We start from the raw sequence: 17,965 nt of genomic DNA, 5'->3' as shown, positions 1-17,965 counted from the left end.
TCACTGCTGAAGCAGGAAATGCCCCCCTCCTTCCCATCTCCCACAGCACAGACCCTAGGCATGTGGTATGTTAGCTAATGCAGATGTGTGCATGTCTTCAATTTCACTGGGACAGGCAGACAGAACAGTAACCGCTTAGGGCTGTTTGGAGCTAGTTAACAGGTCAGCTGGTAAACTGTTTAAGAAGTTGTTTTGCTGATCGGGTGATAAACATTGTTATCTTCCCCCTGCTGGCTTGCTTGCCTGCCAGTTTGCTGCAGACAGTATAAAGAAGTGGGGGAGGGGGAGATTGAAAAGTTCCGTATTGTCTGGGAACACTCTGCCTCTTGTGCAGCAAGTGGGGAAAAGCCTGGGATGGTGCATGAAGACCTTCCTAATCAGAACATCCTGGCTGGACCTGGCCACACCCCCCTTAGCTCAGCTCCCTGCAGAAGGGAAGGAAGAGCTGCTCTAGCACCCACCAGCTTCTAGCCTGAGCCACTGCAGGCATGTGCCTGAATTTCCTCAGTTCAGAGATAATGTCTGTCTGGTTACAAACTGGTTCAGCCTAGCCAGATTAGACTAACCTGCAAAGATTTAATCAATTCAGGTTCAGAATGTCTGTCCCTAGCCCTGGTGTTTAACATGCTAATGGCATAGAGGACATTTGTGCCTTTAGAAAGATACATGAAATACGCTGTTGTGTAATCACGTCTCAGCAGTGGAATGCATGTTCAAGGCCTCTGTTCTGTGTGATCCCTTCTAATGGTGTTCATGTAACTGGATGAAACAACATGGTCTTGTTGGATCACGAGGAAGAGTCCTGAAATACATTAGCTCTGTGGGTTACTTACTGAAGTATCTAGCTATGCTGGGACTATTACCTCGTAGAAGATATTTACTCAGTTACCCAGGAGCAAGATCCTATCTGTTGTTTATTCTTCAAAAGAGTCATATTCAATTTTTGCCGTTGTTCCCATGCCACTGTATATAGCTACAAGTGATGAATAAAGATCGTGGTTTAACAAATAGCCTGATGTATCTTCTATCGTATTGCTTACGTCTGTGGTTAGGCAAAAGTCACTGGCTTTACTTAAGTATACCATGTTCTTCAACAGGGATGAAGGTATTAAAATATCAGTAGAGAAATCATCCTGGGTAGGGAGCTAACTCCTACATAATCCTTCCTAGGAAATAGTGTATTTGATACTGAAATAAGACCCATTTTGAAGACAGTGTCCCATAAGTTGTCATGGACGGTATCTGACAATCATTTATTCATCTTGGTATATTCCAGCATCCTTGGCTATGGAAACAAAAAGTTTGGTTTCCATGGAGAATACGTGTCTGTAATACCCTGACATTTGAAGTCAATGAAATTGTGATCATATTGATTATCCATGTCACTCTTGCTTCTCTTATTACATATATCTATAATTTATTCCTTTTACTTACTCTTCTTTGAGAGGCATTGTTAGGTGTGCCAAATTGTGCCTTTCTCCTCCTTAAACACTTAGCTGGTGACCTGTACTATCAATAAACTCCACAGTATAGTCTAAGAGCACAATAGTGCATAAGTTCATTAACTTAATTGTATATAATGAACATAAGTAGCTTCCTACTTTGTAGTACTAAAGACTACATTAGTGCGTGTCACTTCAGAAAATGTCTCTTAGGGATAAGTGTACAACCTTGACCATTATATATATATTTTTAATCTCTTTAAAAGATTCTTACAGCTGCTTGAGTAAGTTGGCTGTTTTATTATTGTGGTATTCTGTGCAGCTATTGTCTGTGTTCTGCAGACATTCTTGTGGTTTCACTTTTACCTTAATGTGTTCTCTGTCTCTCTACATGATGCAGTACTCACTGAATCATATACCACTTGTTCTGTCTGTCTTCCATATATCCATAGTGTGCGTGCATGCATGCACTTATACACGTCTCTGTCTCTTCCTACTGTGTTTCAGTCCTGATTCATTGTCTGTAATGGAAGTTAGAGTGGTCTCATAAATGATGTGCTTTGTGTCTATATGCATTTCTTTGTGATATCCTCACATTTCTAACAGCTACCATAGTATTAATGTGGATCACTGATAGTCTAATATGAGTCTTTGGAATACATATTTCTGCCATATCTGTATACCTATGCTAATTTAGGACCCACTGTATTCTTATATTCTTTTCCTTGCATATATTTAGTGGCACTTTTCTAGTCCCCATGTTTTTTTCTCCCTGTCAACAAACTCAAATTCAGGTCTAAATGACTAATGTTGTTTTTATGTTTCATTAAAGCACTGTGAATATGAAGATATATCATAAAATACATAGGCCTTGTTTATCAGAAATGATTTCAGTTTTGTTCTTCAGTTTCTCCGTTCACTTCCTATCTGTCAGCCTTTATCATAGGTCTTCCCCTCCTGTGTCTAGTAACTGAAGTCAAACAGTAACTTAGACCAATCAGAATTAGTTTACTAAGAGCTCTTCATAATATGGCTTCTGAAACTCAAAAAACAAATTGTATAAAAGTCATTCAGTACTTGTCACCTTATCCATTGGCAGCAGAACATTGTCAAGAAATGTAGGACTTTCCCTGAAGTAAATCTACTCCTTTCCTTCTTCTAAATTGCTTAACAAATAAGTAATTACTTTTGCATCAGCAATGTTTTGATGAAAGAACACAACATCAGTGATTCTAGAAAGGAAAGCTACAAGGTAGACAAGCTTTTGCTTTCTTTTTCTCCACAAACAGTTTCAACAGGAAATAGTAGTTTTTTCCTAGTAAGACAATTCAACATAACTTTGTGAAGATAAGAAAATGACTTAGTAAGGATTAACAAGGCACCACTTTGTGGAACACTTGTCTACCTTATATTGCTTCTGCAAAAGAGTGGAGTCATATTTAGCGTGGTTTGAGAAAAGTAGAATAGAAGGCCAGGAAAAGGACTGTTTTGTCTCCATACAGGAAAAGTGATCTGTCAGCTGTGTCACTGCTCCTCTCATTGAGTGAGCTCTAAAGTTCTTGTACCTGATATTTTGTGTACCTTTCCCATCAATTGCCTTTATCTTTCTGATGGCCCATTTAGCATACTTATGCCAGTCTTTTATAAAATAGTATTTAAAGTGGCTTGTCCTGGAAAGAAAATTTACAGGTAAGACCAGTTCTTTTGCTTTCACTAGCAACCAACTGAGGGTGCATTTTCTCAGGCTAAAAAAGACATCCTAGAACACTTAAGTGTCTACTTACCAGAGAAGGATCACATCTGCAAGTATTTGTACTTAGTATACGTTATATTTTGGGGTTATTTAGGAAAAAAATATGTTATATCAAGGAGAAATTGCCAAATTCTGAAAATCAGAACCATTATGTAATAGAAGAACATAATTAAATTACTTTTAACAAAGACAGACTTTTTTGAAATGTTCATATTCTTAGCTGTTGGCATCTCTCAGCAGCAGAAAACACTCAGCATCTTTGCTCTTTATTCCTAAAACAACAGCCAGCATATTCTGACATATTAAACCTTCTTTTTTCTACACTTTCAGTAAGGATGTGGAGAGAACTTTTTTGTGACTGCTCTTGCCACCTCCCACAGATGCTGTCAAGTGAGAAGATGAAAACCTAGAAAGGCAAATAATTATAATACTAAAAAATGCCATTACTGATAGTGCTAAAACCACCTAAGCAACATTTGCAGTTGAAATAATGTTGGAAAAGGCAACAACAATCCATAGTCAATTTTATGTTTAAAAAAATCTCAGATAATTAAAAGAACTCACCCAGTACATTCATTTCAGTGAAAGAGGATATCTGCATGTAATCAACTTGTGTTATATGAATAAAACTCTGGGTGAAGGGCCTTTACATTCAAATTTCTAGCATGACTGAAAACTCCATTAATTTATTTTGGAGAAAAAGATATATGCTTTGAGTATTTCACATTAAAAGCAGCATTGTATTTATTTGTTTATTTTTTAAGTTGTAAACTTGGGTCTGATTCTGCTCCCCATTCCTTGGGCAAAATGCCCAATGGCATTGTCTATTCATTTGTACTGTTGAAGTGCCTAAGGGCTCCTATACACGTGTGGAGTCTGTTCCGATGCACTGGAAATCCTGTGCATCGGAGTCTGCTGGAGCATGGAAATTGATGTGCTCTGGCAGCCTTTTGCATCACATGTATCAGTGTCCCTGTGCATCTCCATGTTGAAAAAATGGCGACAGGGCACTTTGAAATAAAACACATTCAATGAGCTTTAGTTCAGAGTGGTCTGCCACCATTTTTTCAGCATGGGGACGCTGATAAGTGATGCGCAGGTGCTTTTAATTAGCATGGCTCGTTAATTAAAGCACATGTTGTTGCATCCTGGAGCAAATGCCCAGAGAGCCCCAGTCAGAGATCAGGACCCCTTTGTGCTAGTTGCTTTACTAACAGGACGAGCAGAGAAGATCATCCTTTTTCTAACCTTTTGTATTTTATTCACTTTTTGTCCCGGAGTTTCATAGCTGGCTTGTCTGAATGTGTTTCTATTAAACTAATAATTTGATGGGAAATGAACAAAATCTTAAGCCATTCCATTAACTGTGGATATTTGTGAATTTTTTTTTTATATTCAATGTTAGCATCTTTCTAAAAAACTTAACTTCCTCTACAAAATCTGTACTCTATACCTGTGTCATTACCCAAGTTCTCGTTTCCTTTTTTATTGGTTTTAATTTTTAAATAGTCATTATAGTACATTTTATCTTCTGGTAAAATTTTATTTTTTGAAAAAGGTTTTATTTCAGCATAGTCTCCAACACTGTGGTGATTTTTAATCCTTTACCCCATGTAGGATGTGAAGAATCGACGAAACCCCCGCCTTGTCCCGTATGCTCTTTTGGATGATCGTACCAAGAAATCAAACAAAGATAGCCTCCGGGAGGCAGTACGCACCCTTCTTGGGTATGGTTACAACCTTGAAGCCCCTGATCAAGATCACGGTACATAATTCTATTCTCTTTCCTCCCAAGAAACAATGTAGATTTCAATAGATTTTTATAATGACGCAGGCAGTAGGCTTGTTGTTAGGTTGATTGGTCTGGTAAAATATTATCCAGATAAGAACATTACATCCAGAAATGATCTGTATCATTAAATCCTTATGCACTATATATTTTCTATTTACTCTCAGCCTCCTCATTGTCTTCTCTGTCTCTCTTTTTACCTCAGATGAGGAATTTGAACCATTTTTAAAAAACTGGGAGCTTCATTTTAGGAATTAATAACGTAATTCCACCATGTTAACTACTGCTAATTGTTGCTCATTTTATATTCCTATTTGGCACGGAATTTGAACACATATGAAACAGATATTTCAAGTCCATGTAGTCTACATTTGTTGAAAACGAAAAACAAAATCAAAACTCTCAAATTCTGTATGGATCAGATTTATATCTGAACACAATGCAGCATTGTTGTCTGCACAATTATGAGTAAATATTTTGAGAGAAGAGGTCCAGGTATATATGCTAAATGCTTTCAGTATCATATTTAGAATCATATATGTTCATGGTAAATGTAAGATGCCAATGACAGCGATCACTTGTTTTGGTTTGTACTGTTTTAGTCATATAAAAAGGAAATACTGTGCTGGTTTACCTTCATTCTTATTGATGTTAATCATAGCCTGACCTGCATAAATTACATCTTGCTACACCATTATGTAATAAAGTTATTTTTTATCAGGAAGCACTCATACTTCAACTCAGGAAATCAGAAATATTTTAGAGCAAGCTTTAGTCCTTATAATTGTATGAAGAAGATCAATCAACGTCTTTATGTTATTTGAGAAATAGTATTTGTTAAAGATTACTTGAATGGATCTATAGCATGTGCAGTCATGAGCCCATGTTCATTTGATCCAGCCAGGTCAGGGCATTTAACAAGTGCTGCACCTCTGTCTTCCAATTCCTTCTGCTCCTGTATCAGGAAGAGCATTGTGCTGGATTTTGATTGTGTCCCTTTCCTTCATAGAAGTTTTTTTTTTAAAGATTAGTTTTTCTTTTACCTACTTATTCTTTGGTTTCTGGGCTTTTTTAACCTTGGCTTCTGATTAATTTCATGGTTAACAAGGCTAACCCAACCTAAGTCCACTGGCTTGAAGTTATCCCCATTTCACCAATACACTGGCACGGTGGGCACAGACAGATGTGACAATTTTTGCCTGATCCAGCCTCAGAAAGTGGTCTAAAGCCATGACCAAACACAAGTGTAGGACTGCAGACCACTTTAAAAGGGCCCAATCCCATGGCAATCTGAGCCCTCATTGAATTCAGATGAAGGCTCTCGAAAACAGCTCCTTCATTCATTTCTCTGTGTGTGTTGGGAGAAGGGCTTGACTGACATAGCCTAGATGTGCTCTCCATGCTGTTTTCAGAATGGGGGGGTGGGGGCGGGAAGGGATAGAGGGAGCTTGTTCTGGGGGTTGCCCAATCAGTGCTGGAAGATGAGGGGGGTAAATTGGAGACCTCTCAGTGTGGGGGGGCTCCAATCCACCTGCCCCCCACTCCTGTATGGCTGGTGAACTCCCAGAACAAACTCCCTCCCCTGCCTTCTCCCCACTCACATTCAGACTGCTCACATCTAGACACTGCACTGGAGCTGCAAGAGGGGAGGCAGAGCTAGGGAAGAGATGCTGCAGAGATGCAGCCTCTCTGCCTGGATTGGCTCCAAGTTGGAGCTGATCCTCCACCCTTCCAACCCAACAGCTAATGTTGCCTCGGGAGGATTGATCCAACTCATGGCACTTTCTGCGAAGTGTCATGAGTTAGACTGGGGAGCTGCATTTCTGTCTACACCCACTATCTAGTCAGCCTCAGAGAAGTTCTCATTCTTCAGTTTATTTGCTAGTTGCAAGCAGTGGGACTACTCCCAAAACTGCCTTCTGCTTTGTTCTTTGAGGCAGTGATGAAGTTTTCATCTGATGACCAGCTGAGGACACTGAATCCAGTCTTTCTTGTTTCCCTGAGATGGAAATGAAGAGGAGAATATATGTTCTGTGCCTCCATCAACCTTCCCATGCCATTGGATTTTGCTTATCAACTGGCATGAATTCTTCAGCTTCATGGTTGTGTTTCCCCAAGAACTGGGGTTGGAGACAAGGAAGGATTGGTGCATCAAGCATCAACTCAGCATCAACATGAAGCAGATCTAAGTCCTTGAACAACTGATTAAAAATGTTGGTGAAAACTAAGCAAGAATCTCAGGATTTAGAATATACAAGTGTTATCAGTTTAAAGTTATAGTCAGGTTCATAACACAGGCTGTTGACCAGTGTTTTAAACCAATCGTTGCCAAATGCAAGGACTAATTTCAGAGACAAGCAAATAAGTGACAAAATCTTGGAAACTGTAACTCTAGTTACTGTTTTTATAATAATTTTTAGAAAATTGCTCAGAACTAGGAGCCAGTAGAAAGGACAGCTGATGAATTGTGAGTTCCCTCATTTGAAAGAGAGTATGAGGACATTTCCTGCTTCATTTCCATGGTTATCAGGGTGACCACCAGGATCTGGGGGAACATCTGTTCACCAGAGCGCCCCAAGGGATGACGAGGTCGAACGGTCACAAACTCCTGCAAGGCTGAGAGCCATGGGGCTCTTTAGCCTGGAAAAGCACAGGCTCAGGGGTGATCTGATGGCCACCTATAAGGTTATCAGGGTGACCACCAGGATCTGGGGGAACATTTGTTCACCAGAGCGCCCCAAGGGATGACTAGGTCGAACGGTCACAAACTCCTGCAAGACCGTTTCAGGCGGGACATAAGGAAGAATTTCTTTACTGTCCGAGCCCCCAAGGTCTGGAACAGTCTGCCAGCAGAGGTGGTTCAAGCACCTACATTGAACACCTTCAAGAGTAAATTGGATGCTTATCTTGCTGGGATCCTATGACCCTAGCTGACTTCCTGCCCTTTGGGCAGGGGGCTGGACTCGATGATCTCCCGAGGTCCCTTCCAGCCCTAATGTCTATGAAATCTATGAAATCATTTACAACAGGGGAAGGCAGTTATTTTGGCTGGAGGGCCGCTCAACAAGTTTTGGTGAGCTGTCGAGAGACCCAATGGTAATCCTACCTTCTGGTTGCCACCTTAGGAGCTACATTTTTGCCCTAACCTCTGAACCTAGGCTACCAGAAGTCCCTCCCCTTGCCCCAGAAGTATTCCTTTTGGGCAGGGTGTTGCCAACTTGAAACTGGAAAAAAAACCCAAATCATATACTAAAAAAAATCAAACCTCTACTATAATTAATTTTCATTTGTTTTAATTTGTACTGATTTATGTTTGTTTGCTTAGTGTATCTAGAGGCAATTGCATAATAGCTCAAAATACACTCTTACTCTTGTATATTGTATATGGGGTGCTAAGGGGGTATATGTATGGGGTGTGGGCATGGTGAGTGTGGTGTGTGGGAGAGGGTGAAGGGATGGGTGTCGAGGGGTATGGGTGTGGGGCATTTGGTTAGGATGGGGGTGTGTGGGAGGATGTGGATATGGTAGGGATGGGAGGTTGTGAGTGTTTGTGGGGGCTGTAGGGAGGGTGTGGGTGTGTTTGGAGGTATGGTGGGGGTGAGGTGTTTGGGAAGGTGTTGGTGTGTGTATGGATATGGTGGGGGGTATGGGAGTGTGTGTAGGGTTGTGATGGGGGTATGTGGGACTGTGTGTGGGCTTTGGTAGGCTGTGGGGTTATGGTGTGGAGGTGTGTGGGGTCTGTGGTAGGGTGTGGGTGCGTGTTGTGGGGGTATGGTGGGAGGTGGGGAGCCAGCTCTGCCCATCCTGTCTTGGCTGCAGTGTGCAGTTCCCGGCTGCAAGGCTGGGACCCATATGGTGTGGCATGGGGCCAGCCTGGCCTGGTCCAGCACAACGCATTTCCATCTGCAAAGCTCGGGACTGCACCGTGCAGCATGGAACAAGCCTGGCCCAGCCTATTCTGTCTCTGGCATGTGGTTCCTGGCTGCAAGACTGGGACCCATGTGGCATGGCATGGAGCCAGCCTTGCCCAGCCCAGTCCATTTCTTCCATGCCATGCTGCATGGGTCCTGGCCTTGCAATCAGGATGTGCCGGGCCTGGCCAGGCTGGCTCCACGCTGCACTGTGTGGGTCCCAGCCTTGAAGCTGGCTACTAAATGGTGCAGCAGGGTGCCAGCCCAGCTCAGCCCGTCCCGGCAGCACACGGTTCCCCACTGCAAGGCTGGGACCCAGATCCACACAGCACAGCCCAGAGGGGACAGGCCAGGCCAGGCTGGTCACATGTCATGCCATGAGGTCCCTGACTTTGCAGCTGGAACCGCATTGTGCTAGGCTGGGCTGAGCTGTGTGCTGGCTGGGGCCGGTGAGATTATTCTGCTTCCTTTGCCTCCAGCTGCAGCTGCTACTACTGCTGTTCCTGCCTCTGCTGCACTGCATTGCTGTGTGTAAGGGGGTGGGAAGCTTCAGTGGGAAGCTCCTGGCCAGCACATGTAGCTCTGGCTCCAGCTCCCAGTTGCCTTCCACCTGCTCCACCCACCCAGTTCTTAGAAACTCCTGCCTGTAAATCCTGATGAAGGTGGGTAGCCTGGTTGTACCACTTGAATTCAATAAATTGGCAGGTAGAGTTTGCGCAAATATAGCATCATGTAGTTTCAAACATTTTTTTAAAATTTGTGTTGCTATCAGAACAGAGAGCTTAATGAGGCCCAGAGTTGTATTTTTAGCATTTCTGAGTATTATCAGTGTTAAATTTCTTGACTGAAGAAATGCCTCTGCAAAATCTGAAATTCTACTGACCTTGAGGAAACTAATTAAAGAAGCAGTACAAAGAATCCATTGGAGCTATTTCAGGCAATAAAACAGAAAGAAAGTAAAGAACTAACAATACATCAATAAAAAGTCTGATTTAATTGTCATTAAAAATGTGCACTTTGTTTCTTTTTTATAAAAGCCATACTTTTTATCATTGTTGACATCTTAAAAATGAACAGGGGAATAGGAACATTTTGGTACTCTACCTTTTTTATGATTCTGGAAACCACCTGCATATAAAGAAGAAACTATAACATAGCAATAACTAAATACACCTCTTCAGTAACCTTTTGGAAATAGGGGAATGTGAGTCACAGCTAAATGGAAATCTGTATTTCATATTATCTTAGCTAAGTATCAAACATTTAAAACCTGCCGCCTCATTTCTGTGTTGGAGGACCTCTAAAATGGTATTGAATTGGATCAGTCAATGTTTCTTTGTCCTTTATTATATAGTAAAATAAGGCAGCTTCCAGTTTTTGCATTTTAGGGGCATCAGTTTTTGACAAGTTTTCCTCTGGCAGACCTGACACACCACTCGTGTATAGATAGGCAAAGGGGCCCTGACCTCTCCAACCTATTTTCCCAAGGTTCCATAACTATAGCATGAGTTCTAATTCTTATATTAATGTTGCTGATACTGAGTTACAGAAACACGTTTACATTTAGAGAAATGGCCCCCATTATGCCCACAGATCCTAAAACCCAAAAATGTTTGGGGTCTAATGAAACAGAATGTGGATCAGAATTTTCTTTGGACTTCTTGTGTAATCATAAATACTCCATCTGGGAAGTTTCATTATTTGGGGTAGATAGGAATTAAGCACATTTTGAAAGTTAAGTCTATGTTATAAGGAGTTTTATGGAGTGAAATCATGAAGAGGAAACTGGATGTTATGATTATAAAAAAAAGCCCAGCACCATAAATGTGACATTACTAACTTCACGAAAAGGTGAGAATTAATGAGTAGGCCTGTATAATTTTGAAATTTCACTGTCTAGGCTTTAAATGTCTTGTGTTTGAAAGGTGTCCTTTCATTTGAAGCTACAAGCACCAAGGAACATGGAAAGACATGTTTTTATAAATACTGTACAGCAGTGCTGTACTCTCAATGTTTATTAAACAGTAAATGACATTAAATTAAATACTACACTAAATTTAAAGATGTAAAATTGTATGTGTTTTCATTTTGATTTGGTCAGCTGTGACATGCTAGGAGAGTGCATGAGGACTCGAAGTGAATACTTTTCCAATACTCTGTCCCTAAGAAGTCTGTTTATCAACCAGGACTCTGGTGGCATTGTATATGCACAGAACAACATCATATGGCCCCTTCCACATGCATATAAAATGTAAGACAAGAAGCAAGTGAGTGGGGGGAATAACATGAAACAATGAGACAATAACAGCATGAGAATAGGCAGTGACTTCAGTGTACCAGTGGCTTAGCTGTTATTAAGTTTTTTGCAGTGAAGTAGAGTTTTAAGAAGAGTAGAGAGGTGCCCCCTCTCTGCTGTACAATTATTGAATGAAACTGACATGTTTTAGTTACTAATTTTTCCACAGACCTAGGGTGGACTTATTTCTTTTTTGAATTAAGAGCATTTCTGGAGCTGAGAATTATGGGATGTAATTGCAAATCATTATCTAAACCCAGTTTACAAGATTGAAGAATTTAAACCTTAATTTGAATCTTGACACACATATGTGTAAGGCAGAAATCCTGAAACTAAAAATGGTAGTGGCAGGGAGAATTGATTACTGCCATTTTCCCCTCTAAGGACTTCCACAAACATATCTATACAATGTAATTTACATTCGTGTTATAGCAAATTCCACCAGCATCTGAAATGGACAGATAAGCAGTAGCACTGTGTGAAATTTTGCCGGCTGTTTTGTTTCAACACTGTTTCAATTAATTTCAAGTTCAAAACAGTGAAATCAAAATGAAATGAAGGGCCTCAAAACAAAACACGGGCAGTTGAAACTTTTTGAAAGTTTTGAAATGTTTCAAGTTTTGAAGCAGCCTGGCTGAGTTCCCCTCCCCAGCGCTAGGATTGGGCTGGGGAAAGGAACTCAGCCCAGCTGAGCTGAGTTCCCCTCCCCAGAGTTACATCTGGGGCTGAGTTGCCTTCCCCAGCCTGATCCTAGCACCGTTCCATTTAGATTTTGTTTACATTCCAGACTGCTGTTCAGTTTTGTTTTGTTGAAACAGCGATGCTACTTCGACGCGGTTTTGATGTTTTGCCCATAGACTATAATGGGGAAGCACCCAGCTTCCCTCCCTCATCTGGCAGGCCACATGGCAGGGCAGTGCTGGTCCCTGTGGCATGACCTGGCTTTGCAGGGTGCAGAGATCCTTAGGGTCTACTTGCTGCTGCTGTCTGCCCTGTGCTGCCTCATATTGCTGGGGCAGCACTGGGTGGGCAGCAGTGGCAACAAGACCCACAGTGCAGAGCTCTGCTCCCTGCAGAGCTGAGTTATGTGGTGGGAACCAGCAGGCTTGTTCGCCGCTCTGCACTGCTTCCCTGCCTTACAACCTGGTATGACAGGGATCAGAGATCCATGCAGGTTCCTCTGCCTTCATTGAGGGCAGCAGCCCTCCCTCTTCCCCGGACGAGTCACTCATGGCCCTGTCCTGCTCCCTGCTGGGGCCCTGCAACCTCTAGCCCCAAGCCCCGTCTGGCTAGGTATTAGGCCTGTGCAGACCTTGGAGCCCATTTAACAACAGATTTTCCAAAACAGATTAATTTGAAACAAAACAGGACAGTGATCCAAAACACCAAAACAAATTACTGTCCTCCAAAATGGCCAAATCTGAAACCGAATCGAAGTACAGCCATTTTGCACAACACTAGCAGTAAGTATAGCTTATTTGGCCTGAGCAAGCAGCTACCCTGGAATAAGCTGTGGATATATATAAGCACAGGTATAATTTACATCAGTGTCAGTTTATCCCTCCTTTCTCCTGTGGTAATTCAACCCTTAATTCAAGTAATTTACCCCGCTATATAGAGGATTATAGTGTTACATATAAGTAAGTGTGTTATTTTTTCCAGGCTTTGAAAACTCAGGGAGAGATTATTTTTAGAGTTTCACTTTTGACTGATGCATATGAATTTCTTCTACTTGTAGAAGGAGTAGAGTTTGCAAATAGGTGGGACATAGAACTGCTGTCAAAGAAATTATAGATGGATAACTATTTTCCAGCTAACATATGAGCCTATTGGGGGTGAAGAGAATTGCTCAAAATACCTTTGTATTCACTTGAATTTGTAGGAGTATGTTACATGATGAGAAATAAAATCCTCTCATTATTCAACCCACCCCCACCTCCATGAATATTTTTTTTATTCAAAGTATATTGGGCTCACTATATTTGCAAAAACAAGCACTGCCTGTGTTGGTGTGAAGTTCTTCAAGAACTGGTGATATAGAATCCTAGACTCAAAGCTAAGAGTGGACTCAGGTTCTACAGAGTTGGGCCATGGCTAACTACTGGCAGGTTTTGGGGAGAATTATTGGCACATTCTGTTGTTTTCCCATTTTCCTTTCATAAGAATTGGGGCAGGTGGATCTATGTTTGCTTATGTCCTTTATGAAGGGAGAAACTTGGCAATGTTAATTTGGGAATTTACACCATCATTAAAAATTCTTTCATGGTATCTGTTAGCAGTGGTGGATCCAGAGGGGGTGGAGAGGTGCTGTGGCACCCCGCTTTGGCTGTGTCACATGTGAACTTTTGACTTGGGGCCTGGTTGGAGCCCCTGTTTTCACATGGCTCCACAGCCCAGGAGGTGAGTACTGTCACTACCGTTCATCCCCCACTTTCCATGCTGCAGAATTAAGTGGGGATGAGGAGGAAGGAGAAAGGTGACAGCACCGGTATTCACCCCTAGGGCTCTGAAGTAATATGAAAACGGAGACTCCATATAGATCTGCCTTGATCAGATGGTGAGCTCAGAGATCACTGTGCATGTGCAGCACAGCCAAAGTATGTCTGGCCTCCACCACCCTCCCCCTTTTTCTAAATCCACTACTGTGTGTTGGAGCTATAGATTCCCCGCATTAGGTATGTTTTTTGCAGTTGCTGTTTGTGCATGCACGCATGCATGCGCGTGCACACACGTGCGCACACACACACACACCCCTGCATATGAAAATTGCAAGAGGTGTTTTGCCTTAATATTCAGGCATACGGTGTTCTAGGAGTGAACCCTATTTTTATTATTTTGTATTTGTGCTAAACCAAATGTTTGTAGTTACAGAATATTCAGCTGTTGTGCTGTTGAATTAAACAGATTATCATCCACATTTTATAAAGTCTGGAAAACAGAAACAAATACAAACTGAAAATATACTTGCATTTTTCTAAGTAATATTTTCAAGGTATTTGGAAATTTTGTAGCAGAATTTCCTTTATTCTTATTTGGTAGTGTTGAACTGATGTTGTAGCTATGATGATCCAAGAAATGTGCAAGAGGCAAGAGTTTTTGTGAAACAATTGCATGGTTGGGATAGATTAAGACAAGCTTTCAGGTATCATTGTACCTTTCTTTGAGTCTCTGGGGGAGAGGCAGGCACAGCAGAGTCTAGGAAAAACATGTCACTGCGTAGTCTGGTTTTTTTTTTCTTTAGATTATGTATTTACCATTTATTCTTATCTGGAATTAAAATAAAACTATTTAATCTCAGCAAGTTAAGTTGTCGTGTTACATTTGTCATCCTTACAAATGTCAAGGGATTGATTTAGGAATTCTTAACTGACATAGAATATTCTGTTTCTTTGGGAGCAAATATATCGTAGGAATCTTCTTTTTCATTATTTTAATGATATGAAATATTGTAAAAGAATTTAGAGCCCTCTAGTGGTATCCTGTTTTTGTTTCATCATCATTTTTAGCGTTGGTTTACAAAATGAAGTTTCTTCAGCTGTATCCTCATTGTTTATCATTATTTGTTTTCAGTAGAATCCATAGGATCATATCTGCTATACCAGTATAACAGATTCTAAGGAATTATTTAGTCTAAAATGAAAATTTATTCCCAGCTGTTCTTTAACAGTGCTAGTAGTTGTTAGCTAATTTCTTGATATTGGGATTCTTCAGGAAGGATTTGAATGCTGAAAGGAAATTGGGCATGCTCATTTGCATGGATAGAAAATTCAGTTTGTAAAGATCTATGTGAGAGAAAGTTTTGGGGTAACTGGAGATGTCCTGAGTCTTGCATTGCAAGTAGGATGGACAAGGTTATGGAACAGAGATTGGAGCAGAAAAGGAACCTGGGCCTAGGGGTAGTGAAGAGATTTGAACAATGGCCATTTGGGGTGGACCATAGCTGTAGTCAAAACAGCAGGGAGAAAGACAGTTTTAGCAGAAGTGTTGCATACAGACTGGAGGGAAGCGTTGGTTCTTATAGGGAGGGCAGACTGAAAGATGTAACACTAATTGAAATGAGAGATGAAGGCCCTGTATGAGAATGTATCTATAGGGTCTGATAGTAAAGAATGGGTCACAGAAATCTGGTATACAAAGATATAGCAGGAGGTAGAGATTGCCTGGATGTGGGTGGGGGAAAGGAGGAAGAAATATGAAGGAGCAATAGGATAAGTCCCAGGTGACAGGCTGGATTGAATGAGTAAAATGGTACTGCTACGTATAAAATGACAGAGAATGTGAGAATTAGGAAGGTTTAGAGAAATAAGATTAAGAGCCCTGATTCTCCCATTTTACTTTCCGGGCTTTGGGTGTCCTTTACATCTTTGTAAAATGTGATTATTGGATTTATATCTACTTTTTGTTGCGGTGTCACATTTAAGTTGACAGTGAACCATCTGGAAAGACATATCAGACACAGTTATAATGCCTGACTGATAGTGGGGAAGAGATGTCAGGAATGATAAGGGTGATTTGTAAATCATCAACTTAAAGTTGATGCTGGAGAACCAGATCAAAATGACCAAAAGTAAAGACTTTAGGTAAGAAGGGGAGACAGCCAGTGACAGAGCCACCTGTGTACTTCCCTGGGCAAATATCGGGGACAGAGAAAGAGACGGAGAAATTGAGAACCCAGGCGTAGGATCTGTGGCAGAATACCATCTGTGTCTCTCCCCAAACTCTGCTATCTGGCAATTTAGTTACCATGTTCACTGCAGAGGGCAGACTCCTCTGGTCCCATCTGCTTCAGGTAACCCTGAGATGTAGCTTGAGCTGGATACATTCCTGAGGGAGGAGGAGGCCTGCTCCATCTGCCTACATGACTGGTATCACATACCTGAGTGGGGGGCTTAAGCTCCCTATAGTTCTAAGCAAAAGCCAGCATGACTGGGAGGGGGTTAAAGTCCCTGCCAATTTACCTGGCAACCAGTGATGCACTTCAGACTGGATGGATGGCAGCAGCCAACCATTGCTGGCTTTCATTGGATCAGGTAAATGATGTCATAGGGGCTATATAAGTAAAGGACTGCCCAGGAGAAGGGGAAGCAGCCATGATGAAACTCAGAGAGAAGCTGGACCATCTGGAACCCACTCTGTCTTGAAACTCATGATGAATGAACTGCTTGCCTCCAGAGGGAATCCTCACAGGCCCCTGGATGATACTTGTGAGTAAGCTATCTGAGATCTAACTAGATATATAGCTTGCAGTAATTCAGACGTGTGATCAAAGGCTACCTTGCCACTGTTTCTCTGATATTGCTCTACCCTGTACCGTATTCCAAACCTACTCCTTGTAACCAATAAATTTCTCCTTTGTATCTCCATGGGAGATTTATTGAGAAAGGGTCTAGATTATGCCTTGGGGTCCCTTCAGTTCGCCTGGCTAAAGGAGACCACATTTGTGCTTCAGACTGAGGGAAGCTCCCCAAGTTCTTGCAGTGGGTCAAGTACCTTCAAGGACTACTAGGCCCATGTTCCTCAGATGGTGCAGGTCTCAGATCAGTCCAGATTCTGGGTGGTGGTGGCATTACCCCCAGGCTTGTAGGTATGCTCCAGAAAGGGGGTGCACCAGATGTGAGGCACCCCAAGGGAGGCACTCGGAGCCTGAAAGGTGGTTGGGCTCAGTGAGGTGGGTGGCTCAATGCAGAAGCACCCCCTACTGACCTGCCACATAATCATCCAGAGTTAAGAGATCTGGGAAGAGGGTGGAATGATGGTATGAAGAGGGAGAGGTAGTTACCTATATTAATCTGAAGTCCAGCAGAAGATAGGGTAGATTTGAGCCTTATGGACTAATTAAAATGGAGATGCATAAACTTTCAACAGCAGCAGCTTACTTCATCTGATTCTATGAAGGGGATCATTGAGTATAAAGTGGATCATAGAAATCAAAGAAAGTTATGATGGAGCATACAGCCTTAGAAAGAGTCTTTTAGGAAGGAAAAAAAAAAGGGAGAGTGAGCAGTTTCATTAGAGTGAGATAAACAGAAGTCAGATTGGAAAAGACAAGGCATTCAGGGGAATAACTAAAGATTGGATATTTAATATAGTTATAGTTTAGGGAAAGAAATGGGAAGGGAAAGTATTCCCAACTCTTGAGACAAAATGTTTCCAGACAAACTCAAAAAAATATTAGATGTCCCTATAGAGAGACTTGTAAAATCCTCACAAATGTCACTAGATAGTTCACCAGGATTACCCATAGTAAATTGTTAAAAAATCCTTAATAGAGCAAAAGTTTAGTGCAAAGTTAGCAACACTGAATGGAAGGCAATACTTGGAGAAGTAGGTAGGGTCAGGGCTGGCTTTTTGTGTGCGTGTGAGAAGAAAACCAAGTAGGCTTGTTTTCTGAGTTTTCTGTTTTTAGAAAGTTGAACAAGAAGGCAAAGGAATAAATATGTCAGAGGTCAAAGGTTGTAGTGAGCATATACAGGGCTGGGGTCAAGGGACATGGAGAGACACAGAGGGTCTGCTTTCTGAACAAATGGAGGGAAAATAGTTAATTTAAAGGTGGAAGGCAACTTGGGTGACAGACTATGAAATGCCAGGGTTCAAGATACGGAAGAGGTATCAAATGGAATTTGAGATTGTTTAGCATCTTCATTAATGATTAAGAGGATAAGATTGAGCACAAATTTAGTGAATTTGCAGATGACACCAAGCCAGTGGACTTGCATATACCCGGGATGGTAAAACTAGGATTTAGAATGACCTTGGTAAACTGGAGAAATAGTT

General features: G+C 41.5%; 1 protein-coding gene across 1 annotated transcript in view; it reads left to right on the top strand.

Annotated features, from left to right (window-relative positions):
* The window catches only part of RYR2 (ryanodine receptor 2), an 810,210-nt gene that overhangs the window by 488,566 nt on the left and 303,679 nt on the right, over nt 1-17,965 (top strand). The window contains exon 27 of the mRNA XM_019549810.1: nt 4,813-4,960. Within this exon, the coding sequence (XP_019405355.1) occupies nt 4,813-4,960 (148 nt within the window). The remainder of the gene's footprint in view (nt 1-4,812; nt 4,961-17,965) is intronic.

Source organism: Crocodylus porosus, unplaced genomic scaffold, assembly GCF_001723895.1.
Source record: "Crocodylus porosus isolate Cpor-Errol unplaced genomic scaffold, CroPor_comp1, whole genome shotgun sequence".
Lineage (NCBI taxonomy): Eukaryota > Metazoa > Chordata > Crocodylia > Crocodylidae > Crocodylus > Crocodylus porosus.
The sequence above is the reverse complement of the archived record's forward strand: the minus strand, read 5'-3'. Positions and strand labels throughout refer to the sequence as shown.